At 32.6% G+C, this 27855-nt stretch overlaps 2 protein-coding genes and 1 long non-coding RNA gene across 3 annotated transcripts; 2 read left to right on the forward strand and 1 right to left on the reverse strand.

Moving 5' to 3' along the window:
* Window positions 1-2152: 2152 nt before the first annotated feature.
* LOC109186554 (E3 ubiquitin-protein ligase At1g63170-like) lies at window positions 2153-5027 on the reverse strand. Its single transcript, XM_019336579.1, has 5 exons — window positions 4747-5027; window positions 3312-4139; window positions 3044-3169; window positions 2671-2962; window positions 2153-2581 (listed from the first exon to the last, which is right to left on the reverse strand). The coding sequence occupies exons 2-5, from the start codon at window positions 3962-3964 to the stop codon at window positions 2390-2392; spliced, it is 1263 nt and encodes a 420-aa protein (XP_019192124.1). The 5' UTR covers window positions 3965-4139; window positions 4747-5027; the 3' UTR covers window positions 2153-2389.
* On the forward strand, window positions 2694-27739 carry LOC109186558. Its single transcript, XR_002055146.1, has 3 exons — window positions 2694-2704; window positions 14794-14802; window positions 27404-27739. It is a non-coding gene; the product is annotated as an uncharacterized LOC109186558 (long non-coding RNA).
* Window positions 23831-27719, forward strand: LOC109186555 (palmitoyl-acyl carrier protein thioesterase, chloroplastic-like). The gene is made up of 7 exons (XM_019336580.1): window positions 23831-24109; window positions 25078-25603; window positions 25755-25888; window positions 26359-26472; window positions 26736-26907; window positions 26980-27048; window positions 27143-27719. The coding sequence occupies exons 2-7, from the start codon at window positions 25103-25105 to the stop codon at window positions 27401-27403; spliced, it is 1251 nt and encodes a 416-aa protein (XP_019192125.1). The 5' UTR covers window positions 23831-24109; window positions 25078-25102; the 3' UTR covers window positions 27404-27719.
* Window positions 27740-27855: the final 116 nt, after the last annotated feature.

Raw genomic sequence — 27855 nt, forward strand, 5'->3', positions numbered from 1 at the left:
GACTGGAATACAGCTTAGCTTCTTCCCAGATGAAGAACACTATAAAGTCAGTCATTGACAATCCTTTGTTAAATAATAGCACAGGTGACTGAATTAAGGCGTGGGTGGCTAAGAATGTGATGGTGATGGTTACGAAATCCAACCGTCGGAAGATTGCACATTCACAACATTATTAGATCTATGGAGCCATCCCCAGCTGGTTCTGTGCCTTGGGCGATTTTTCGCTTGAATTTCAATTCAATTCGTGCTCCGACTTGAGTTCATCGGCGAATGCTTTATCATTCACCTTAGGCATACTCCCTACCGTGTACTATCGAGCCGATGCCGAAATTGCTGATTAGATAGTGACGTTTGCTTTTAACCATGTTAGTAGTAGAGGCTGGTTTTATGGGTTGTCCGTGTCGGTGGTCATGGAAACGATTCATGTGTTTGAAGAACGGAGAAGCCATGACCTACTTATCCGTCCAACTGGGCGGAGAAGCCAGGCCGGCTTTCGCGTCCAGTTGGACGGAGAAGTCAAACCGACTTCTGCGTCCAACTAGTCAAGCGGTGGTCGGAAGATTTTTGTTTTTGTTTTGTTTTAATTTATTAATTTATTGAATCAGAAATATATTTTTTGTTTTAATTAATTTTTAAAATTAAAATAAAAAACTTTACCTATGATTTAAATGTAACCTGTTAATTAACTTAATTGCATAAAGTGAAAAGATCAAGGGTCTAATTGAAGCTTTTGTTAGTTTAAGAGGTTAATTGCACTTTGGCTTGTAGTTGAAGGGTCTTTTTTTTTTTTTTTTTTTGAAAGGGTAGTTGAAGGGTCTATTTGACTCTTATCTTAGGATTTTATGGCAATGCAATAGGTGTGGCATGTGTGACGAGCACGGTAATCGGGCTTCTTAATGGACCTTTGATGGATATAACTAGGCGGGTTTGGGAGGCTCGGGTATCTGTTTTAGAGGTCCATAATTGATTATGCCGAACTGAACAGGCCCAAGAGACCTGAGTTTGGCAAATTTTATTGTGGACCATATAGCAGTATGGACCATAAAGCAGAACGACATCGTATCACTTTAATTACATTTTAGTTATTTGAAAATGTTGTTTTGTTTTTTAATTTCATTTTTCATGCACACTAGTTTCATTACAGCAACACTAATGTAGCATTTTAATTCTACTACAGTTTCATTGGACCATGTACGGTATTGCAAGAGCTCTATTCTTTTAGTTTCATTTTTCACACACACTAGTTTAATTGTACTATTATAGTACTTTATGTTTATTTGACAATATATGTTCTGTTTTGCACACCCTTAGTGTAGTAGTTGGGGCACCTCCATCTTGGAGGATCCCGTAAGCGTCTGGTGAGCTTCCTTGTGGCAAAAGTTCACTATAGTTACGGACCAAAAGTAAAATAGATTCTATTGTTAATTATTGTATACTTGTTTATTAATTCGTCATAACACATTATGGATTTATAATATCGAACATTAATATATATACATGTTTGGTAAATGGTTGTTAGCTGTTAGCTGATTGTGTTAATTAGAGGGTATAATTAGTTGATAACATTAGCTGTTGTAGAAAAGTGTTTGGTAAATTAGCTGATAGCGGATAGCTGTTTGGTATAATTTCTTTTCTGAAAAAGTTAATTGAAAAAGTTGTTTGGAGTAACTTTTGAATTTTAACATTTTGGAGTTGCAAAAAGCTAATTAACCAAACACTTATATTGATATTTTAACTAAATCAAACAATTAATAGTGGTCAAATAAGCTAAAATTGGTTTATAGGCCAATTTTTTACCAAACTGGGCCATATATAGAAATACTTCAAAAATACTTGTTAAATATTGAGCTTACACTATATATACACCTGATATGGTAGGCATTAGAATACCAACATCACATCCCACAAGCAATCTAAAAACAAACAGCCATTTTTTTTTTTTTCACAAAAATTTAACTGTGGAGTGAAATGGAAGGGATAAAGAAGCTATATTTTGGTTGGCATATTAGCAATGGGTACTATAGAAGAAGATGATAAAGAGTGTGCAGATGAGTTAACAAACCTTCTTTGGCTCTTCAGATGCCTTCTCTCACTCACTGCCCATCTAATTACTTATATTTTCATTTTTGAGCTTTTTCCTTATCACATAATAAAATCTGAGATGTACAAATTCATTGAACTTCAGGATAGTGCTGAACACAATTCAAGATACTTTGGCAAATATTTTTGTTCCTTTCACACTTCATATCTGATTTGAACTTTAAAAACTGTACAAACAGGATTTCATTGCCAAAAAACCAGACAAGTATTAATCAAATATGAAGTGTATTCTCACTGGCTTACCAGGTTCACTTGGCCGGCCAATTGGGTTTTCATATCCCAAAACACTTCACACTTGTTGACTGCCTTCTGCCGGAGATGATGAATCTTCATTTTCAACTTCAATCTCAAATTTACACAGGGGGCAAGACGCGTTTATCTTCAACCACTTATCCACACACTCTGCATGGAAGAAGTGCGAGCAAGGCAGCTCCCTGAGCTCATCGTTGTCTTCATATTTAGATAGACAAATGCAACAAACCTGCAACAATTACACCGAATCTTCAATCCAACGGACAGTTGTGTATGAGAAGAAGAAAGGATTGTGAGTATATAGATCAAGAAACATACTGCATCTTCCCCTGATATCACCCGCTCCTTTTCTGTTCCTGCAGCTAGAAAACCACCTTCTTCGACCCCAGTCTCATTGTCTCCACGAATGCCACTTCCGTTTCTCTTTGATTTGAACTTGTATCTCGGAAGAGCATTAATAGATTCTTCACTTGCTCCTCTCATTCCATTCATATCTTCATGAACACCAAGTACAGATATGATACAGGGGAGACAGCAGCATATCATCGCACACAAGATGAAAGGCATAGCATACCCAATACAACTAAAGGTTAGGAAAACTACACATAACCTGTAAAGCATGTAGAAAGCATGTTAGCATAACAGGTATTACAGCGGCAAAAGAAAGAAGGAAATTTAAAGTAAGCAGTACCTATACAGATTGGGAGCATCGGCAGAAGATGACTGACCACCAAAGATCCAAACATTGCCAACAACAAACCAAACAGCAAAGAAGCAATCTAATGCCATTTTGAAATGTTCCAGGAATGAAGCAATCCTGGCCAGGAAAAAAAATTGGAATTGAGATTGCACATATATATTTGGATTCAGATTCAGAGAATACATAATATCATTGATTCATTTCAAAAACATCTGCTACCATGATAATGCACCCTGAATGGATATGCACATGTATTTACCTTGCATCAGTATTTTGCCGATTCCTAATGCGTGGGGATGCATTTGGAACATTCTGACCATCTTCATCTTCTGAGGACCGAGTCAACGAGACGGTAATGTAAGAATTAGGATCTGATGTCGAATTTACACGACTAGAACCTTGACGTAATGGAGTTGACCTCTGGTTAATGACATTATTGCGATGAAGATAACGCCAATATAGGAGGGGAAGACTTGCGGCACATGCAGCAGCATAACCCACAATCCAAGCAAATAATGGAGTTTGTGGGTTTTCATGTCTTGATAAGGATAAAACAACGACGGAAGCAATAATTTGTCCTAAAGTGAATACTAGCTCAACGGAAATCCACAACATTGTATTAAACGGGCTCCACCGATGACCCATACTTTCGCCTCTCCTTGTGACTGAGAGACTTCGAGAAATTGAACCATTTGATGGAGGAGGAGATTGACTGCCTGATGGTCTATCTTCTCGCTGGGATGCATTCAAACCAGAAGGAGACTCATTGTCAGGTGAAGCTGAAAATGAAGGATTAACACCTCGTATATCTATAACATGATCATTACTTTGACAGCTTTCTTCCTGCTCCATAAGCAAAGGGAACCTATCATTTGGGTTCTCCCGAGTTGGTTCTTCAGAGGTAGCCGCCATTTAAACCCAACAAAACTCAATGCAGTTATGGCAATCCGGATAGTTACAGAGTTAAGTAACACTATAGCATTTGCCGCAATGATTTCATAATCAGATGGCGTTCTTGAATTGCACAGCAACCAATCACAAAGTATAAAAAAGTTGCACAACAAAACTCCTCTTACGAAATTCTTACCTGGCAATAAAATGAAAATAGCTTTTAGTCTCCTCTACATTCAGAAGATTAACTAATACTCTACAATTTGGAAAACATAGTAGCAGAAGATTCTTCAAATCAAGTAAGTAAAAGCAGGTGGTATGTATACCTACATATATAAATAAATTCTTTAACTTTGAATCTGAACTTCCTACCAAACAAAAGACATTAACAAGCTGTTTCTTAAACTAATAGAAAAGGATGCTCTATTCGCAAATGAGAATAACATCCAGTTTACACAAACTACATATCAATTCTAGACCACTCATCGCAATTGACAATTGGAATCAACTTTTGAAATCCATTCAGAATGCCGGTCAACTAGAAATGCCACTCCCCTCCCTACTACTACAATAAAAATAAAAATTAAACTAAAAAAAATAAAAATGAATAAGAATTAAGAATAAATTTCTCCAAATATCCGAATCTTCCCCAGCTACATGAACAACACGATACCAATTTAAATTAATTAAACTGAAATTAAATAATAAATACTAAAAAATCAAAAACTTCATGCCGAAAATTCCTAGAAAATTCAATACAAACAAATTGAAAATGAAATTCATGTTGAAAATCTAAAATTTACCAGTGAATAGCAATGATTGATCAGCTTCTACGAACTCTCTCTCTCTCTCTTTTTTTTTTTTTTTTTTTTTTTTTTGGTATTTTACTTCTTGTACTGATATTCGATTTTGCAGTATATTGTTGTTGTCGTTCAGAATGACCACAAAATTATCAGCTTTCGATCAACCATTGCCGACTGGGCGACTCCCTCCGCAGATTTATTATTATTAATTTTCTTCAAAAAAAAAAAAAAAAAATTGGGATGGGATAGGAGCGGAGCTGCGGAGGACAAAGTAATGCTTATGACAATAGGAGAAAGGAAAGTTTTTGGGGTTTTGTAGTAATTCCTATAAAATATAAGGACAGCATGGAAAGCACGTGTTTCGAATTTTTCTTTAATTAAATTAAATACGCCATAAAAGCTTACCGGTTCGGGTCCACTACACTTTGGGCTATTTTTAACTGGACCAGACCCAGCTAACTCTTTTCGGGCCGAGTTGAGTGCTTGGAAATATTAGGCTTTAAATATGGGCCTTATATAAAATGGATTTTGAATTTCGTAATAGGAAATTAGCAATCATGCTCCATACGGCTATGCTATCAAATGTACATTCAATACATAAATAATGTACTTTTAATATATTAAAATGTACATTGTATTCAAGGAATACATATTAATTTTTCATAAACAATCATTATTGTGTGAACCATACTATCAAATAATGTACATTCAGTACATAAATAATGTATTTTTAGTATATCAAAAACGTATATTATATTCAGGGAAAATACATTATTTGAGTATTGAAAATACATCAGTTTATATAATGTATATTTAGTACATGAATAATGTATTTTTAATATATTAAAAATGTACTTTTTGTTACGGTTCACACAAAATTGTGTAGACAGTACTGTGTGGACCATGGTCCATACAATAATTTGTCGTTACTATCCTATTCCTTTAAAAAGAGTTTTATATTACTAATATTCTTTAGTTGAGTAGGTCACATAAAATTATTTTAGTGCGATTTACATATTTTGTATGATTAGGTTACTATACAAAATTGGAGTTTATTTAGTGCATACTTTCAGATAGTACATGTGAGTTTTCTTGGCATTAAAAAAAGGTATTTCTATATGTCCTTTCTAATCCTATAGTCAAGACAACCCCTCCCCCCTCCAAACATTATTACATGAACCATGATCCATACAGCTGTGTGGAGCATAAATAAAAAGTACATTTTTAATATACTAAAAGTACATTATTTATGTACATAAATCACATTTTTTGAGTACTAAAAGTACATTATTTTATATACTATTAAATAATATATTTTTAATACAAAAATAATACGGAGTATATTTTTATTTTTAATATATTAAAAATGTACTTTGTATTCATAGTCCACATAACTATGCGGACAATAGTTCACACAATAATTTCGCGATAGGAACATGTGAACCTCTTTGATGTAACTTCCAAAAGTATGATTTTGTTTATGTGGAAACACATTTGGTCTATTTTTTTGAAAGTTACTGGCTCTATTACATTGTAGTATCTGTTCATATACTTTCTCAACCTATTGAAACACAAAGAACCAATAACGCCTCCACTGAGGCTTGAACTCGTAATCTTCCAAATGGAAGTCCAACCCGGGTACCATTAGACCACATAGTCCTGGTCTATTTAAACCACCGAAATTTTGGATAATTTCTCCATTACTTTCTATCAAGGAAATAGCGTGCGGTATAAATAATTATTTAGGAAATACATTTTATGTGGTCCTTAATATATACACCAATTTTATTGCTTGGATTGGGACAACTAACTAATAAGTTAGTTATAACCGATGTTGGTGCGATACTATGATTGAATTTACATCAGAAATTGTTGGAAATAAATCTATTATGTTAATAAGTTAATAAGTATATATATGTTTACTTTATTATGTGCATGAATATTTGGATCGTTATTTTTGTCATTCATTGCAAACAACGAAACATTCTAACTTACATTTGCTTTACTGATCAAATAATATGGAATAGAATTTCTATTCTATTCATCTTCTTTTTATTTCTTACTGCATATTTTATTTACAAAATATGTTTGAAATAAAATAACATTATTAAAAATAAAATAATAAAAAAAAAACATCGGCTGCTTGTTAATTGGGGTGTTTCCTCCAAAGAAAAAATCCCTTCTTACTAAATTGTAAGAAATTGATTAGTGAATGAGATATGTTCAAAGGGTAACTCATGCTCTAAAAATAGGGGAATAAGTGTGGGTAAACAATTTGACAAATCTAATGACAAATGAGCCATTGGCACAAAGTCGTATTCAATCGTTAATCACAAAACATCAAGATATTATCGATTTTAGATGTGACAAATAATAAAGTTTAGTGAGGAGAGTTTTCTTTCTTTCTTTCTTTTCTTTCCTTTTCTTTGATTTGCTTTGATTTTTGTATGTACAAAAAGATACAATTATTATCTAATTTTCTATATATAATCCTAGCCTTCTCAAGTGTTTGGTAGTTTCATTTGTTTTTAAATGATTTTGATTCCTCAAACATCTTTGGAATTTTTTTTCCCTCCATACCGGTTTTCAACATTACATAAGGAATAGCCATTTCCATGAAAAATGAACCAAGAATATATATATATATATATATATATATATATATATATATATTACTGTTTGAGATTAGCAAACTCAAGTCTCATTGATAATCGCTAATTCTTAGTATTTTTATGTACACAATTAATATCAAACTCATATAATTTTATGTTAATTGGAAGCTAAGTATGCACTTATTTGATTCTTTTGTGTCATTTAGGTGATTTGGAGACAAAACATTGATTGCAACATCATGTAAATTGACGCTCAATTGGATATGTTTGGAAGTCATCTTGACAAAACATCGTGTTTCAGGAGTCATGAAAAGGCCAAGAAAGTGAAAAAAAAAAACAAAAAACGAGTTGGAAGTATCATGACATGACTCGGGGACCCAATGGAATAAAAGTGATTAGAAATGTGCATTTTGGATTGAAGATCAGGGCTCACGCTGACACTCACGCCATGAGTACCAACGTGACTCCACTATGTTATGTACTTTACTCTGTCATGCAACGTCTCAGTATTTTAAGCATATATCAACTTAGAAATATCCAAATGAAGTGAATTCAATGGCATTGGAAAGGTATTTCAAATAGCTACCACTTCTATGAAGATAACAAAGTCCAATTCTAACATCTGCAAGGTGAAAAATGACCTAAAAATCAGAACTACTACGCAGAGTAAATGGTCACGATCGCAGTCATGGCCGGTGAGTGTCATCGTGACCTCAAGGAACTTGCAAGCTATGCTAAAACGCTGGGACTCACATTGTGACCACGGGCCTAGAATCTTTTTTAACCTGTATTTTTTACATGATTTGAGGGGTATAAATAGCCCTAGGCGTTATTTTTAGGAAATTTTTCATTATCCACTCTCTCTCCAAGGTTTTCTTGGAGAAAGCCTGCAAACATTTCATTTGCATAATCAATACAACTTTGAAGAAGATTTGAAGAATATTTTCAGATTTCATCTTGCAATTTGTAGATTTAATTTTTCATAGTTCATCATCTAAGCTAAGTCTTTCTTGTTTCTTCTATATTGTCTTTCTTCCAATTGTGATTGCATTGTCTCTTGTTTCAATTGATGCTTTCATTTGCATTCCTAAGATGAATAGCTAGATTCACTTAGGGATTGGATTAAGTCATCTTTTGTGATTGAATTGTGCTATGAGCTAGTGTAATGATGTGATGATGACTCTAGTTGTGAGTTTGGTGGTTTAATTTGTATTGACTCTTGTATGGTTCATGTGGCCAAATTATTCAAGAGGTATATGGATAAGATGTTGCTCACTTGCTCCTATGAGAATTGAGCCACACCATAGCCATACCTCTCACTAATACAACTCAACTTTGAGAAAATGGGGTTGAAAAGAGATGCGAGCACCACATGTTTGATAAAATATATGCTTTAATGGCATTGAGTCACCATGAGAGTGGGGGCTAAAGCTAATTGAGAGTCCAACGATACGAGAGTGGCAATGGCACCTAGTAAGATCTCCATAGTTCCATTGTCAATGCATTACACGAGCTCTAAATAGTCCAAGCCCTTAGTTTTACTATTGCTTGTTAATTGTCTTAATTAATTATTTTATTATTGTACTTTACACATAATTGTTCCTTAATATCTTATAACTCGCTCTCGAACTAGCTTCCAAATAATGAACACAGGTCATGATTAAATCCAAGCACAATAACATACCATTCTTAATCAAATAACTCATCATAGACAAATTGGCAGTGATATAAAATCCTGTTTGATGATTATGTACCTCTGCTCCCTCTTTATGACATTTAAAGCCATTACTCCCTTCTGCAGCAAAACAGCATTTAAAGCCATTATTCCCTTCTGCAGCAAAACAGCTGTAAACGCCGTATTCATCATTCATGTATGTTAGAGCTCTCTAAAGAGTTTTTTTTTTTTTTTTTTTTTTTTTTTTTGAATGATTTTTTCAGTGCCAAGTAAAATAGAGAGTGAAGAGAGAACCAAAAAAAAGCAGGAAAAAGAAAACATTTTGACAAGCAGGAAAAAAAAAGTCATATTTACGCGTCAGTTGGGCACGGCAATGCACCCACCCAACGTAATGCACCGTTGGAGTGACAACTTTTCATTTTTTTTCCCATTCAATGGGTCCTACAAAAATGTTACATTTGCAGGAGAATAATTTACAAAAAGAAAAACTTTATTACAATCGTCAAAAAATTCACACTCAATTTTTACTTCTAAAAAATTATCCAACAAACGACTCTTGGGATGCTCTTAGCATAGGAGAGTATTTAGTATAGGTAGCAAAATACAAATACAAGTCTGCTTTGCTTTTAGATCAACAAACCTAACCTACCATTTGTTTTCCATGTATTTAATTTATCAAGGGGAAAGGTAGAATACGAGAATTAGAAGAATTATATTGAACCATCAACCATACGCTACATGAATTATTATTATTATTATATTCTTGTTGTTATGTTGAAACGAAATATCTTAGTCTAATATAAAACAAGAGATTAACTCGGGATTAATGAAAGCTAGCTAAAAGGACTAATGCATGCGCAAATAAAGCTTTAGGATGTTAATGGTGGTATTATTACGTACTAGAGAATAAATAGAGTATTGGAAATTTTTATGGTGTTGAATAATGACATTATTATAGTATTATTGTACTTGTTACAAAAAAAGTAGGTGTAGCATATTGTATTGATGAGTACTCAACCCCCTAACATTGCTTTGATATCATTTATCATATCAAGTGTTTATCAGAGCATATAGTATAAAAAAATAACATTCATATAATATATTAAAAACAAAAATTTAAGAGTATATTGGAAGTTCATTTTCAGTATATTACATGTTCATTTTTTCTGAAGGTTTATTTTTAATGTATTACTTAAAAATGAACATATAATACATTAAAAATTAATCTTAATAATACTAAAAATAAACATATATCAATAGTACACGTTACAATATAAATCATAATTTAAGGTATAATATAATTTGTCCCTGTAATCATACAATATCACGTAATTATTAAGAAATTTAATTAATTATTGAAAAGTAAATGCAAGTAGAATGATTATCCCAATTAAGTCATCATAATCTTTCATCTTTTTATAAATACTATCTATTAAATCAGTAAATTAAGTCCGAAAACCTTTCATAATCGCAAAATGTTAGACATATACTCCGTGCATGTGAGGGAGGATAAATGCTGACAAATTAAAGGTTGGCACACCAAGTTTTTGACCTCTGATCTGCCAAATTAAATTTGCTTAGGATTAGTTAAAGAAAAGGTTGCTGGGCCCTCTGTCTTACGAGGAAAAACCTCAGACTATATACGTTTTACAGAAACACCTCGCGAGAATCTCACTGGTCTTGGAATGGTAGGCGCCGCCACCGCGCTACCTTAGCTTTCTCATCAAAACCTTAAGGAATAAGGTTCAAATTGGCCACTGAACGTAACCTGAAAGTGCAATTAGGCCACTGAACGAAAAAAAAGTGCAATTAGGCCACTGAACACTTCAAAAATGTGCAATTTCACCTGATAGCAGGTTACCCTCAATTTTAGCAGGTTATCTGCTTACGTGGCAGCTGAGTTGGCATTTTTAATAAATTTTAATAATAAATTTTTATTAAAAAAAATTTTAAAAAATAAAAACGACTTTATTTTATTTTTTATTTAATTTTTTTCTATTTTTTTATAAATTTTATTATTTATTATTAAAATTAATTATTAAAAATTATTTAAAAATTATTAAAAATGCCAACTAAGCTGCCACGTAAGCAGGTAACCTGCTAAAATTGATGGTAACCTGTTATCCGGTAAAATTGCATACGTTTGGAGAGTTCAGTGGCCTAATTGCACATTTTTTAAGTGTTCAATGGCCTAATTGCACTTTTTTTTCGTTCAATGGCCTAATTGCATTTTCAGGTTACGTTCAGTGGCCAATTTGAACCTTATTCCGAACCTTAATTATATACATCGTATTGGGTAGTCTGTGCATGCATGTGGATATTAATAATTATTACCTTTAGGGTGGGCTATATACACATTTCTCACAATCGCCACACTTTACCATCGTGGATGTCTACAATGAGAACAATAGTTTTGAAAATAATCATATTATTGATTAATCAATTGTATTTAAAGTATATAAAGACATGTATTTATTTATTTATACCAAGACTATATACTCTAATAATGATATCTATGATTGGACTTCCATTTAAAAAGTTGTGAGCTCGAACCTTGAGCCAGTAGCATTAAAAAAAAAAAGACATATATTTATAATGATATAAAGATTTCCCATAAAAAAAAAAAAAAAAAAAAAAAAGACATGTATTTACAATGATATAAAGATTTCTCATTAAGATAAGAATGATAAATGATATATTCTCAATAATATACGGAGAGTGATAAATGATATATTTTCAATAATACAATGAAAGTGAAGAAATTCTAATGTGCTTACAATACAAAGTCCTAATACACCCCTCAAGCTTAAAGTTACATTGAGCATGCCCCTTAGATCATTTAATTTTGTTGTGTTTAGTGGCTTGGTGAAGATGTCTGTTGGTCTTTTTGTACGTACTAGTATTGTCTCGTGCGATGCACGGACTAAATATTAAATATTTGTTTGTAATGTTAGAATAGGTAAAAAAATGTTTTTAATAATGGTATTTGAAGTACAGAAGAATAAAACATGAACCACAATTTAATTGTTTAAAATTACATTTTTATTAAGCATATGGCAAAATAATTATGATATTGTATTTACAATATTTAATTTAATAATTGAAAATAGTATGATACAAAAAGTTACTATTATTAATCGCAGCTAACGGTATACATATTTGATCTTGAGTATTTCTGCTCCTAGTATGCTACCCATGCGATGCACGGAATGAATATTGGACAACATTATAATAATATTATTTATTAAAAAATACATAACCTAATATCAACATAGTTGCAATTCATATTCATATTCATATATATATTACAATACTACTACTGCTGCTGCTAATAATAATAATAATAATAATAATAATAATAATAATAATAAGTATATATATATATATATATATATATATATATATATATATACCATATGGTCTTGTGAAAATTAAATGTTGTTAATACCAACATTTAACCATTAATATCAACATTTAATTTTCACAAGACTATATGGCTTTATTATAATTAAGATGTACTTTAGTTGTATGAATTCAGTATATTTCTCAAACAAATAATTAACGTATGTAGTTTAGTTGTATGAATGCAGTATATTTCTCAAACAAAGAATTACTCGGAGTAAACAAGTTATTGATCCACATGGAAATGGGGCGTATTAAGCACTAGCTACTAATTTATTATTATAAAGTTAATCCTAACGAAAGACATGGATGATTGATTAAAACAATTAAAGGAAAACAAAGTATGCAAGTTTGTGAGAACAATAAGGAGAGAATGAGATTCCTGAGATTCAAGTATTTAATCACTTAGTGTCAAACTTAAAAACAATATTAAATCTGGGTTCAAACAAGTGTGAGAATGCAAACAGTAGAAAGAGTTACTCACGTAATCTCTAACCTATGTGAATATTCACTCCCGTGATATAAACACCCAACAACAAAAGAACATGCATTCATAATAAATTCATAATTACTACCATCTCCCGATGTGCAACAATCAAGAATTAAACTTCCTAACAAATATGTCATCTCCCAAGGTGCATCAGTTAAGTGCAATTGTGTGTGCTCTAAATTATGTCCAACTCCCGTTGTGACACCAAAAAAAAAAAAAAAATCTATGAAACAAGTAATTACAGCCGTTAACTACTAGCATCAAACAACATTATCACAATTGCAACATAAGTTATAACCCAAATAATAATATATTAAGAATTATAGAACTAGGCACATAGGTTCATAAATACTTTTACCCAAGAATCTTAAAAGTAAATTAGCCACACAGGGCTAATATATGCAATACAAAGCAAATATTAAGAGTTTACAAATAATCTAATTAAAAGAGTACAATAATTAAACCAATCGATTCTCCCAAATCTCCTTAGCTTTCTCCTTGCTTCCCAAGACAACTTGTATCTCTCAATTCTCTTCTTTCTTGTCTCCAAAGTTGAGCATAATCTTCTAGGGTTGAGAGAAGGCGTCCTTTTATAGCGGCGGTCAAACCAGGGACGAAATAGGAATTTTCCCCGCAAACTTTGGAAACTGCCAATTTGCATTCTCGCACGCTCGTCGCGTCGAGAAGTAATCTTGACACGTCGAGACTCCACTGCTCGCCTTCGAAACATTCTGGAAAAACTCGACGCGTCGAATGGGGCGTTATTTTTCTTTCTCTCGGTTGCAACCTCTCGACGCGTCAAGAAGCTTACTCAATGCTTCGAGGCTCCTGGGCTTGCACCGTGATTGCTATTGGAAATTTTGGACGCGTCGAGCCACAAGCTCAACGCGTTGAATGCTCTGTGTACGCACCCTTTTGGTCCAATTTGATTCCAAACTTATCCTAGAACATCCCTTGCTCTTGTACTTGACCTACAATGGTTTCAAAACACTAACAAACACCGTAAAACATTTAAAACACGTGTAAACCATAACTAAATAATAAAACAAGGAAATATGCAAATAAAGTAACATTTTGGTGAATTAAATCCCAACAAATAATCAAACTAACACTAGAAACATGTACAATTTAGCTCACATCATTGTAATTCCTTTGATGATACATTGTCACGAACAAAATGGTAGTCGTTGAGTTGATCAATTGTCACAGGTTCTTTAGTTGTCAATGAAGAAATCATCGCGTGCATACTCAAGGCAGAAACCTTTAACTAAATAGAGATTCTGTTCATCCAAACTAATTGGTTGGCCGGCTTCTACAAGAAGTCCAATTAAAACGCTAGCTTTGTTAAGATACTCCCTCGTAATGAAATTCTCATGGCGCAAAGACTGTAGCCGACTATGTAACTCAAATATCGTGTCCAAGAAAAAGACCCAAATGCGACTTCAATAGTTTGTCATAGGACCCGGGACATAGCATGTCCCACTACAACATACAAGTACTTCATCGGATAGAGACGAGGTGAGCATGTACAACATAAAAAAATCTTGATGGACCAAATTTTTTGCTGCATGACCGGGTACAATGGAACATTCATCCGAAGCTTTAATAAATAAAGCCGAACACGATAATGTGGCATCAACGTATCCATGAGATTTTTATCGCGGAGAAAGGGAACAAGTTGAGTCTTCTAGAACATATAGTTTGAGGAAGTAAGTTTAATGGAGATAAAGTGATGGGTTGTTTGTAGGGCATTTATCGAGGTTGTGGTTGGATAGGCAATATCGGAGATGGTGCAAGAAGAAGAGGTGGTTTCCTCGGCCAAAGGCAGCGCGGCAATGGTATTTTTTTTTTCTTGGTAGGGTTTGTAGCCATGTACCGTTTGATTTACTGATACCAAATGAAAATGATAGTTCTGAGAATGATCTTATTATTAATCAATCAATTGTATTTAAAGTACATAAAGATATATATTTATAAGGATAAAAGAGTCCCAGATATGAATGTTAAATGATATATTCTCAATAATACATGGAGAGGGAGACTGAATTCTAGTATATATATATAATACAAAATCCTAACAGGGCGTTTAGTTGAAGGAATTTTAAATTCCATTCCCATTTAATTCCCACATAATTCCAAAGGCCACAAAATTTTCTTGTTTGGTTGAAAGACATTGCAATTCCCCCATTTTCATGGAATTAAAATCCCATGCCCCCCCCCCCCCCCCCCGAGATTTTAATTCCGGGGATTTTAGGAAGAAAAAAAAAGATAGTGATGAGTCAAAATTACTCCTTCCTTTTTTAACATAAATTAATGTCTAACAACAACAATGGACCCCCCCCCCCCCCCCGAGATTTTAATTCCGGGGATTTTAGGAAGAAAAAAAAAGATAGTGATGAGTCAAAATTACTCCTTCCTTTTTTAACATAAATTAATGTCTAACAACAACAATGGACATTTTTTACTTTATACTACTTATTTCCTTTCAATTCTCATGTATACCAAACATTGGAATTGAAATTTCCGGTAATTTTATTCCTGTAAAAAAACACTGAAATTTAAATTCTCACTTTATTCCCAGTAATTCATCTCTCATGTCTCATGGAATTGTAATTCTTTTCCCACGTAATTCCCCCTCTCCAACCAAACGCCATGTAATAGTATCGAATACTCCCTGTTTTTTTTTTTTAAATAATATATGTCATTTATTATTAGACAATTCACCTTTCTTTTATTTTATTTTGTATATCAAAATAGTACGAATATTAAAAACATAGAATAATATTATTTGCATACTCTATCTTCTACGTATAAAATTGTGTCAGTTTCATTAATGTGTTAAAATATTAAGTTCTATGTATAATATTGGTTTCTTAGTGGCGTAGACTAGTTATGTTATCGCTTGTGGGATTACTTGACCTCATTGAAATTTCAGAAAAGTACAGAATGTGTTTTAGTCTTTCTTTTTTTTTTTTGAAAATGTGTTTTAGTCTTTCAATTTATACAATTTTAGTAATTGTATTCTAAGTGTTTCAGTTGTTGCATAATACATCACCTAATTTTAAAAACAAATTATGAAATTTATTTTTTGAGCAGTGGGACCGTGAACACTTTTCTATTTAAGTACACACTTTAATAATGAAATGTTCCGTTAATTATTTATTATTCTTAACTTACTTATTGCAAAAATATTTTTTAACATTTTAATAACAACAACAACAACAATAACTATGAGCATTTTGGTTTTATACTATTATTATAACAATTAAATTATACAAGATGAATAGTTTACATATACCAACAGTTGAGATCATAATCATATACATAAGGAGAACTTATGAATTCATATATTTTAACTTAATTTACATAAATTTTTAATTACTGTTCAACAACATAAATAAGCACTTTATTATCATGCTACTTAAAAAAAAAAAAACAAAAAAAAAAAAAAAACTGACTCATCAATATCACATTAAGAAGACTTAATTTATTTTAATATAAAAATTGTTAGGACATCATTTTTATTCTCGATTATAACTATATATTACGTATTACAATACTCTTCTTTACTACTATTATTATTACAAGTCAAAAATACTCATTTTAATTTTTTGTGTTGGGAATTAATTTAATTGCGCAATGCACACATTATAACTAGTATATTAATTTTAGGATAATTTAAATATGTTTTTATTTGAGCGAGTCATGGTGCTTGTGAAATATTCGAGGAAATTTCTTGTAATCTCCGAAAGAGCCGGTAAATGTCCTCTATTTCGGTCACAATATCCAAAGATATAACATACTTACATACGGAGTATCATTTTTATTTTTATTTTTAGTTTTTGTGAAACAAATTTCATTTTTAAAATAGGGAAAATGACACTTTTTCCCCCTGAGTTATATACTTATAGCACTTTTCTCCTTGAATTATTTAAGTGACTCTTTTCCCCCCTAAAATGTTAAATGGACATATTTACCCTTAAAATAAATATTTAAAATAAATATTTCATTTATTTTTCTTCTTCAACAAATTATTACTATAATTTGGTTCAAACCAAACAGATATTATAGCAACCAAACCAAAATATTCCAATTACAATTTAGAATCAAAACGCGATATTTAGAGTTTATTAAAATCGCAAATCGAAATGGCTGGTTCATGTTCCGAACTGAAAAAATAAAATACATTTATTGTTGAATTTAGATTATTTTAAAATAAAAAATAAAATAAAATTTAAAATAAAGACGGTTCAAAATCACGAACCGGATCCGGATCCGGAACCACCGGTTCACTGTTCATGATCCAGTTTTTTTTGGTTCATAAATTTAATAAATTGAAATCTAAATATTGGATTCTAGATCTGAATCATAACCGGAAACTTTTAATTCGATTGCTATAGTGTCCGGTTCAGTTCGAACCGAACCGTGGTCATTGCTACATATACACAATAATTTGTTGGAGAAGTAAAATAAATAAAATATTTACTTTAAGGGTAGAAATGTCAATTTAATATATCAGGGGGAAAAATTACCACTTTTAAAATAATTAAAGGGGCTAATGTGCTTACATAAATAATTGAGGGAAAAAAAGTGCTATAAGTATATAACTTAGGGGGAAAAAGTGTCATTTTCCCTTTAAAATATTTACAAAATTGTACTATATGTCTATATGTACTTCTAATTTTACTTCCCAGTTCCCACCTCTGGACTGATGTAACAACTTATCGACTGTTTTTTTAATTATAATTTTTTGTGTTTATTGAAAGGCTATGGAATTTATTGAATTACTTTACTAGACATACGGGATTGTGAAATGACAGGATCTATCGAAAATGCAGAGCCAGTAAACACGTTTCTATTTTGGACGAGTTTTTTGCACTTTTGATCCCACAACTATAGTGGCACTATCAGAATTGATTCACGATTTTTAAGAGCGCTAAATTTGACATTTCTCTTAACAATTTTTCCTAGATAAAAAATAATTCTTTATTGCAAAATATGGCAGAAAACAATCAGTAATACAAGCCTCTTAAACATGTCAACTTTAGCCTTCTTAAAAATGAAGAAATTTTACTCCGGTGAAATTTTGACGGAAAAGTGGTCGGAAGGACCATTTTTGCCAAAAAAACAATAATCGTGGACTAAAATTGCAATGTCAGAAAGTCGTGGATCAATTCTGATAGTGTCACTATAATCATGGGACCAAAAGTGCAAAAAACTCTATTTTGGACACACCATCTTACACTGAATTGACATTTTGCCATGATTGATTTTATTCAATATTTTTTATTTTTACCATTTTTGTTTAGGTTTTCAAAAAAATTCTATCGCATTCAGAAGTAAAAAATAAAAATAAAAAGTACTTGTTCATGTACCACATTTATCGATCAAAGCTTATCTAACCACATTTAATTACAATATTTATTTTACGGGGTATTATTTATTTAACAACCACGTGGGGAATGCTTCAAGGAAATTAAGGCTATTTTTATCGCTATAATTTTATCTTATTTTTAAAATTGAACTCTAATTAAATATCAGTATATTTGTAATACATTCTTATTTTTTTCAATGATTTTACAATTTTAATTCACTATTAAAATAAAATAAAATATAATATAATGATATTTAAATTCATTGACGGTAATAAAGTCACTGAAATATGTTTGTGGGAAAGTAAGTAGACGAGTAATTGTATTGCTAAGAGTGTGAGTACATGATTAAGCATGTACAATGCCTACAATAATATGTACAACGTCACTCAATAATTGCAGCGCTCCTGCTCTTCATAAATGTATGTGTTTCTGAAATGAGGCGGTGCTTTGTATAATAATGAGTATACTTGTTCTATATAAGTGCCTAGATTACCGTTATGTTTGACCGTCGTTATTGTTCTACTCTCAGGTCGGGGTTGGGTCTAGTAGGTTATCCCGTCATTTATTATTAAAAAAAAAAAGTATAGAATGTTTGAAAAGTCAAAGAAAAAAACAATGTTTGAAAGCTTGCGACAAAAGATTTGTTATACTTTTTTTTTCGAAAACCAAAATGATACTTTATTAAATCAAACGTTCAATACATGAAGAAATAGAATCAAGCCAAACAAGGAAATCAGAATTAGAATGAGCTGCTCTTGCCAATTCATGAGCAGCCTTATTCACTGATCTCAAAATAAAATCAATAAACACTAATTCAAAATGTCGTTTTGGAGTTTCTGGCAGCCTTATGTAATACACTGATTTGTTATACTTTATCCTATACCATTTTCAATCTAAAGATTTTGTTTCTTTCTCTCTTTCTTTCTTTCTTTCTATGGGTTGTGTTGAAATTTATTTTCAAATTAGTATATTTTAATTGCACAAGCTTTCTTTCTTTCTTTTCTATGGGTTGTGTTGAAATTTATTTTCAAATTAGTATATTTTAATTGCACAAGTTTTATAGTGTTGGTACATGTAAACTTTTAGCCCATACCTTGTGATGATTATTGATTATAAACAAATTTAATATTTTTTTCTCCTTTATTTCATTGCCTTTCAATAAAATGAAGTAATTTATTATTCAACTACATATAATTATATATTTGATAATATAAATGATTAAATGTTTGAATATGATTGATGGTGATTTCAATTACTATTTTGTTAGAATAAAATATGATCAATAAATATAAAATTCTAAACAAATTAACAATTTAATAAAACTATAATAGTTCATATTTATTTTGATAATGTAATTTTACAATTTCTTTTATCATTGGGCATTGATTTAATTAACACAATACATTTCAATTAACGAGCCTTTTTATAAATAATAAAAGTATAACTATTATTCTACCTAAAAAAGTCATCACTTTTTTTTTCTATGAATAGTAGTTAGCATTGTTACTAATTGACATTGCAAAGCTTTATTATTTAATTTAATTTAATTTAATGTCTATCTTGGTGTACACGAAATATTAACTTAAGTCAAATCTTTTAATTTATGAGAAAGTACATACTTGGTACCTAAATGTACGTTCTAAGTGAAGTTCACTTTGAAATCGAGAAAATCAATAAACAATTTTTATGGAGAGTCAAACATAAACCCTTTTGATTAACAATGTATCACATGGAGGATGATTTGGTGATAATTTTTGGCAACTCACATGACACACATATGGTTAAAGATTGTTGAACACTCTGGTCCACCTATTCTCGACGACCTAGGACCTCAATAGTAGTATAAAGGGGGTGGGGTGGGGGTGGGGGGAGTCTAGTTCATACAAGGTCGTCATCATTATCTTCGTCGACCAAACATCTCCGCCTAGTCTAACGTTGGTTTAAGTGGTCTAACTAGGTGGTCTAGTTAGTTGGTTTGACTTAGTGGTTGGCACCTAACAACTAGCTTTCAAGTGGGTCAATTAGTTTATTGGTTGGGCTTATAGGTTGGGTCACTTGGGCTTGCATTATTTCCATGTCGTGTTTATTTATTTATTTATTTATTTTTGAAAAACATGTCGTGTTCATTTTTTTTTTTTGAAAGCAGTCGTGTTCATTTATTTATAGCTAATTTTCAATACTTTTTTTGGACCCTTATTAATATATTATTATATATTTTCTCCCTATTTTCTTACATCAATCCAGTTTCATGGTGGGCCAATCAATTAAAAATAGCCACATTCAAAGACAAATTTTCTATGAACATTGTTGCATACTTATGAGTTTAAAACTTTAAATCCTATTTCAAAAAAAAAAAAAAAAAAACTTTAAATCCTCAATTTCATACTTAAATAACCAATTAATTTTAAAAATGACAAAAGAAATTCAATTATTTGATGTGATTTTGGCTAATTTATATATATTCCATTTTTTAAGATTGTATAATATGTTCGGTGAAATTATATTTTCCATCTTTGTAGAATAGATTTTTGACAAATAGATTTGTAGCACGTGTAGTCGTGTAATGTACAATCATAAATCTAGTAAACGAAATTAACTTTAAAAAATTCTAAAATGTTTTCTCTCCAAACAACTGCTTTCTCTCCCTTTTTCATCTGTAAAAGCCCTACACCTCCATCCTCCGACTGCCGGCTGACGCTCTAATGGAGGGTTGAGCCGGCGGTGCCATTAGTAGACTCCATCCTCTGGCTGTTTTAAAAATAAGCGTTAGATTTCAGATTATCTCCGATCGTTTTTCAAAGAAGGCGCCAGACACTCTCTAGATCTGACAAGTTTTCTATCATCTTTTCCATTTATTTTGTTATAGTTTGGTTCTATGTTATCCCTTTGTTCCTTTGACTAGTTTATTTTCTCTCGTCTCTCTAGCGAGTGTTTCCCTCTCGTTTCTTTGACGAGTTTTCCTCTCGTTTCTTTGACGAGTTCTTATCATAAGCGTGGAATGATAAAATGGTCGCATCAAAGTCAGGCTTGGCTATGTTTGACCAGATCTGTGAAGAAGCACCGAGTTCATTCAACAACTTCGGCTTCAAATTTATAAAACAGTCCGCAATCCAAATTTTCTATAACATTTATAAGAAATTTGTTTCTATGTCTGACGGTAAAGAATGCACTGTCATTCTAATGATCTGTATTGTAAACATTTCTGTTTATGTTTAATGAATTAGCCTTTTATTTTCAAATAATAATAATAATAATAATAATAATAATAATAATAATAATAATAATAATAATAATAATAATAAATCTAGTATTATAAAAATGTAAACTATTATACATTTAAAATGCTTTTATAATAAATTATCCACAACGTGAAATGCAATGTAGCAGCCGATTAATTTAGTCGCGAAAACCTATATTGCTATTTGCTACCCATGAGATTTCACCCTCCCCCCCCTCCTCCCCGCCCCCCCCCCCCCCCAAAAAAAAAAAAAAAAAACTAATTTGGAATGTAAAAATAAAGTATGAAATTTTGATTATCATGTTGGTAAAATAAAATAAATAAATAAATAAATAAATTCAAACACAATTCAACTAGTTAACTAACTCAAACTATGTTAATAAGTTTTAGGCTAAAGTGTCATTGCGCACCATGAACTATATCGGAACATTTATGCCGCACCCTGTACTTTCATAACATATATTTTGAACCACAAACTAGTAATTTTTTTTCATTTAGAATTTTTTGCAGGTTACCCGAAGTTACCATGATGACATGGCACTGGTTATTAGCTTATGTGTACTTTTTTTTTCTTTTTTTTTTTTTTTGTGTTTTAGTGCACCCTATATTCCTAAACATGGTTGCAGTAGGCGCTGGGCGCTAGTCGGGCGCCCGGGCAGCGCCTAGCGCCTAAGCGGCCTAGTCGGCGCCTAGGCGGAATTTAGGCGGCGCTAGGCGGTCGCGAAAAAAACAGTAGCAGACTTGCAATTTGACAATTTTAATGATGTTGTTTTCAACATTCAATCAAATAACACATCCAAATAAATGACATAATGACAAATTCATAAGTCATCACATCAAAAGAATATTAAAAAAAAAAAAAAAACTCAAATGAAATACCCAAATACTTCAATCATCCAAAGAGTGAAAGTATCAAACTAGTCTACGAGTGTATATATGTCATATTATATGTATATGTCATATAAATGGAAAAAATTAGCAAGGTCGGGTCGGTCGGGTTAACTCGACTAACTCGACAGAAATTGACGAGTTAACTTGGCGTAATCAGACGAGTTAGGCGCTAGGCGGCTGAATTAGGTGCTAGGCGGGCGCCTAGGCGGCCAGTCTCCTAGGCAGGAGCCTAGGGCGGAAATCGCCACGGTCTATGGGCGCCTAGTGCCTAGGCGCCAATTACTCGGTGCCTAGGCGGGATTTTTACAACCCTGTTCCTAAATAAATCATTTTAGACTGGTTTCTTCAATTTTTTTCATCAAGAACAAACTTCCGCTGGCTTACTTTTTTCTCGTTCTTGCTCAATAATTTGACGGTAGCGTGCGCGGCGGAGGAGACCAGAAGACTTCATGGCCTCATGGGGCATATGGCCATTGGGCGTATAGAATGACTCTGTTTGGCAAACTTAGCTGTTATGATTGAAAGTGTTTGGTAAAATTAGCTTTTCGATAAGCTGATAAATGTAAAAAGATTAAAAAGAACATCATCATAAATTTTAAATTAGTTTGTTTACATATTAAAATTTAACATTTTATCTTAAAAAAAATTTAACATTTTAAAATAAAACTATTAGAATAATCATGATCTAGCATCTTATATTGAAGTAGCAATATTGTTGCAATAATAATAATAATAATAATAATAATAATAATTATTATTATTATTATTATTATTATTATTATTATTATTATTATTATTATTATTATTATTTATCTTTCCTCTATTCTCTCTTCTCTAACTATGAAAAAATCCCAAAAACTGCACCCATGACTTAGCATAGTTAGTTTATCGCCTAACTTAAAAATCATGACTGTAGGTGGTAGTGTGTAGTTCGACTCCTATTGAAAAAATGTATGACAAAAATGTCCAAGGATGTGTCTTATGCACATGAAGATTTGGATTTGACGAGTCGTGATTTACCAATGCCTTTATTATCATGATTAAAATAATTAATATTTTATACAAAATAACTTTATAATAAATTTATGTTTATGTTTTAAAAAATGAAACAAATCGATTTTTTTAATACTTTCAACTAAATAAGAAAAGACTATTTTATAATGTTTAGTTAAACATTAAAAAAAAAAAAAAACATTAAGAAAAGACTATTTTTTTGTTTTTTAAAAGGGACCTACTTCCAGATGTATAGCTTACGGAGTTATGGGAGTACGGCATTCGGAAAAAATAAAAGGGGAAATGGCATAGTTGTGAATAAGTTGAAAAGCAGGGTGCAAAGTGTGGGAGTTGAAATGCATGCGCCAGGTGGACACTATAAATTGTAGTCCAAGAAACGCCCAATCCCTACCATCAAAAAGCCGCTGTTTCTTCTCTCTCTCTCTCTCTCTCCGAGAGTCCGAGCCAAAGTTTTTCTCAGCTATTTCAAAAAGTCTAAGAAAACGAAGAATACAAGAATATCATCATCATATTTCATAATAAAGAAGAAAAAAGAAAAAAAGATTGCAAACCCTAAGAAATCTTCTCGAAATATGGGTTGCTGATCAGGAATTGAACTCTCTGTTTTCGTACATTTCCACGCATTCATCCTCAATATTAACTCACTCCACTCACGTATGCTTCAAGGTAAGGATTTATCTCCATTTCCATTTTTTTGTTTGTTTGTTTGTCTTTTCGAATTTCTGGATTTGTGCCTTTGATCTCCGGGGCTTGAGTGATATGCTCTTGTATTTTACGTAATGTGAGGATAGGAGATGTGTATTAACGGAGAAATGGATGTTCATTTGGTTGCTTGCGTTTGTTAGTGGAATATCAAGTTAATGGGTTTGGTTTTCGAGGTCGGATTCCCAGATCTGTTCTCTGTTTTTCATTGCGTAAATGTGGCTCTTTGGGTGCATGAACATTTCTGATTTTTTCTTGCTTTTGGGATAGTTGGATGCATTTTTATTTTTTTCTTGAGTTCTTTGGATCATGCTTCATGTATATAACTATTCATCTTTTATTGGGAAGATATGTTGGTTTATTGTGGTGGTTAATCTTCTGACGGGAAAATGCTTATTTGTTTAGCTAAAATTGGAAATTAGTTTGTTGATTATTCTTCTGATAAATTACTACATATAACAAATGTTGTGAAACTAGTGGAAACTGGAAAGTAACCCTCTTAATTTTTGAACTTTTTTCTGGTTGCTTTTTAAGTTGCATACATTTTTTGTTCTTGCATAATTGTTATGATTTGTCAAATGGAGGGGCAATTTTATTTGAGGAACTTGGCCCTCACTTGGTGAAATTCTTCTTACTATCAAAGTACTAATTATTTGAATAATTACTGAAAACATATTTGATTTGTTAGAGTTGTATCTTTTCTCCATTCTGTTTCAACGACTAATGTATACGGTTACTTGAAGCTTAAGTTCAAGGGGCTACTATTGATGTAAATATTGTACTTTGGAGGTTGGATTTGATCTGATACTTACAATATGATGCAGAGAGAAATGTTGACATTTGATGCATTTTGCTGAGTATGCTAAATTTTCATTTCCCTAAGTCATAAGATTCACTTGGGTTGAACTTGAGATTTTGTTGTACTTAAACAGACTAGTGAGGTATAATAACTTCATCATGGTTGCCACTGCTGCTTTTTTCCTTGGTCATCATGTGCCCCCTGAATCTGGTGCCAAAACATCTGCAAAGTTTGGAGGAAGTGCACCTGCAAGCATAGACGCACAAGGCATTAAGTTGAAATCCTCCACTGCTAGAAATTTGCAAGTTAAGGCCAGTGCACAAGCGCCTCCAAAGGTAAATGGAACTGTGACAACTGTGATGGATGGCTTCAAGACTGATGATGAGGTGACCACTTCACATCCCTCAAAGACATTTATCAATCAGCTGCCGGATTGGAGCATGCTTCTTGCAGCCATAACAACTATTTTCTTGGCCGCTGAGAAGCAGTGGATGATGCTAGATTGGAAGCCGAAGCGCCCTGACATGCTCATTGATCCATTTGGTTTGGGAAGAATTGTTGAAGATGGTTTTGTTTTTCGTCAAAATTTTAGTATCAGGTCTTATGAAATAGGAGCTGATAGAACTGCATCAATAGAAACAATGATGAATCATTTACAGGTATATTTGAGGCATTTATATGTGTTTTGCTTGGATGTTTATTGAACAGATAGTACTTTTTTTAGACGTGCAACCTAAAAACAATGTAATGGAGTTATAGGATTACAATTTTATGGTGTCTTGAGTATATCTTGATGACATCAAACTGCAGGAAACTGCGCTGAACCATGTGAAGACGGTGGGAATCATGGGTGACGGGTTTGGCTCAACTCAGGAAATGTGCAAGAAAAATTTGATTTGGGTAGTCAGTAAAATGCAGGTTATTGTGGATCGTTACCCTGCTTGGTAGGTTTTTTTTTTCCTTGAATGTTACTTCCATGAATTGCATATGGATACCAGTCATTTATACTAGGATACTATATTCTGCATAGTGCATACCTTGACATTATATTTTGAATGAACCAGGCTGTGGTTAAATTTCAAAATGTGTGCATTAAGTTTTGGAATATGCTTGTATGTATTCTCTTGTTGTAGGAGTCAATCTGGTGATATATGAATTTGAGTTCATAGCTGATTTATCTGTGATGTAGCTAATTCAAAGTTTCCCATGACCTCTATGGCTGATCTAAAGGAAATACTTTCTGATTATATTGTAAAGCTTTAGATTGTATTGCTTGTTCAGGCCATCAGGTCACTAATCTCCCTGTTCGTGCATTAAGTGCTCTGTACTCTCCTTATATGTAGAATGAACAAGTCAGAATGCTTGAACAAGTATTTTAGGACCTCAGATCATAGCTTCAATTTCTTTTTATCAGGGGTGATCTTGTTGAAGTAGATACGTGGGTAGCTGCATCAGGAAAGAATGGTATGCGACGTGATTGGCTTCTCCGTGATTTTTATACTGGGGACACTTTAATGAGAGCTTCCAGGTATAAGCATCCAGAAGATCTTTTTGTCCTTTATAGATATTAGCAGTTCTATGCCTATACCCAAATACCGAATGAACCATACATATCTCTTGCACTTGAATAAAGCTTCTTCATTTCGTCTCATAATTTTTTTGTTGCCTAAACTGTATATACTATTAAGGATATGGAAAGTGGAAAAATGCTACTTGCATGAGTCAGAAAATCATTTGAATTAATTAATGATTTTTAAAAAAATTACTGATTACTTGTTGAATTGCTTTTAGTGTGTGGGTGATGATGAATAAAGAGACAAGAAGGTTAGCAAAAATGCCTGATGAAGTTAAAACTGAAATTGGAAGGCACTTTTCGGATAGGGCTCCAATTGTTGAAGAGGATAGTAGGAAATTACCAAAGCTTAATGACGAGACAGCAGACTCCATTCTTACTGGACTAACTGTACGTATATATTACGGAGTAATTCCTTTTCTATTCCCATTGTGTGTTATACTCATTTTGTTAAATTTGCAGCCAAAGTGGAGTGATTTGGATGTGAACCAGCATGTTAATAATGTGAAGTATATTGGGTGGATGTTGGAGGTAGATATCTGCTTCCTCCTCTCTATAGTAATTTTCACTGCTTCTTTCAACAGTATGTCGGGATCCTAGTTGCTGGAATGTTATTTTGTTGCAGAGCGCCCCCTTGCCAATTTTGGAGAATAACGAGCTAGCTGCCATGACTCTGGAGTACAGGAAGGAATGCGGGAGGGACAGTGTCCTGCAGTCTCTCACCTCTGTTCTGGGAAACAATGTTGACAACCCTGAAACTGTGGAATGCCAACATTTGCTTCGTCTTGAGGGTGGCGACGAGATTGTTAAAGGGCGGACCGAGTGGAGGCCGAAACTTGCAAACAGGCCCGGGAACATGGTCCAGCTCCCAGCAGAAAGCAGCTAGGAAGCCTGTGTTCTCTGCTCCATATCGTAATTCCCACGTAGAAATGCTTCTTCTGCTATGTCGTCATCTAGATATATATACATACGTATATGCTTTCTCCCCTTGGTATATTCCGCCTTGTGTCTGCATTGTTTACCTCACAATTATGTTAGCAGTTTTAAGGTCGTGTAAGTACAGTCCTTCCCCAGTTGCCCTCCCATCTCTTCTTTTTCTTCTTTTTTTTGGGCACATCAACCCATCCGAATAACTGCTGTTCTTTTCATTCCCAAATGCTTTATTTTTGTTATTCTTTATAGGATAATTTGTTATTCTTGTTGTGATTGGCATCCCCCCAAATAATTCAGTTGTTTACCCACCCTGTAATTTTCTTTTCTTTTGGTAAGTGATTAGTTCCGAAATCAATAAATAAAAAATAAGTTGTAAAACAACATAGTATTATTTGTTTGAAATCA

This window comes from Ipomoea nil, unplaced genomic scaffold (assembly GCF_001879475.1).
Source record: "Ipomoea nil cultivar Tokyo-kokei standard unplaced genomic scaffold, Asagao_1.1 scaffold1407, whole genome shotgun sequence".
In the NCBI taxonomy this organism is placed as follows: domain Eukaryota; kingdom Viridiplantae; phylum Streptophyta; class Magnoliopsida; order Solanales; family Convolvulaceae; genus Ipomoea; species Ipomoea nil.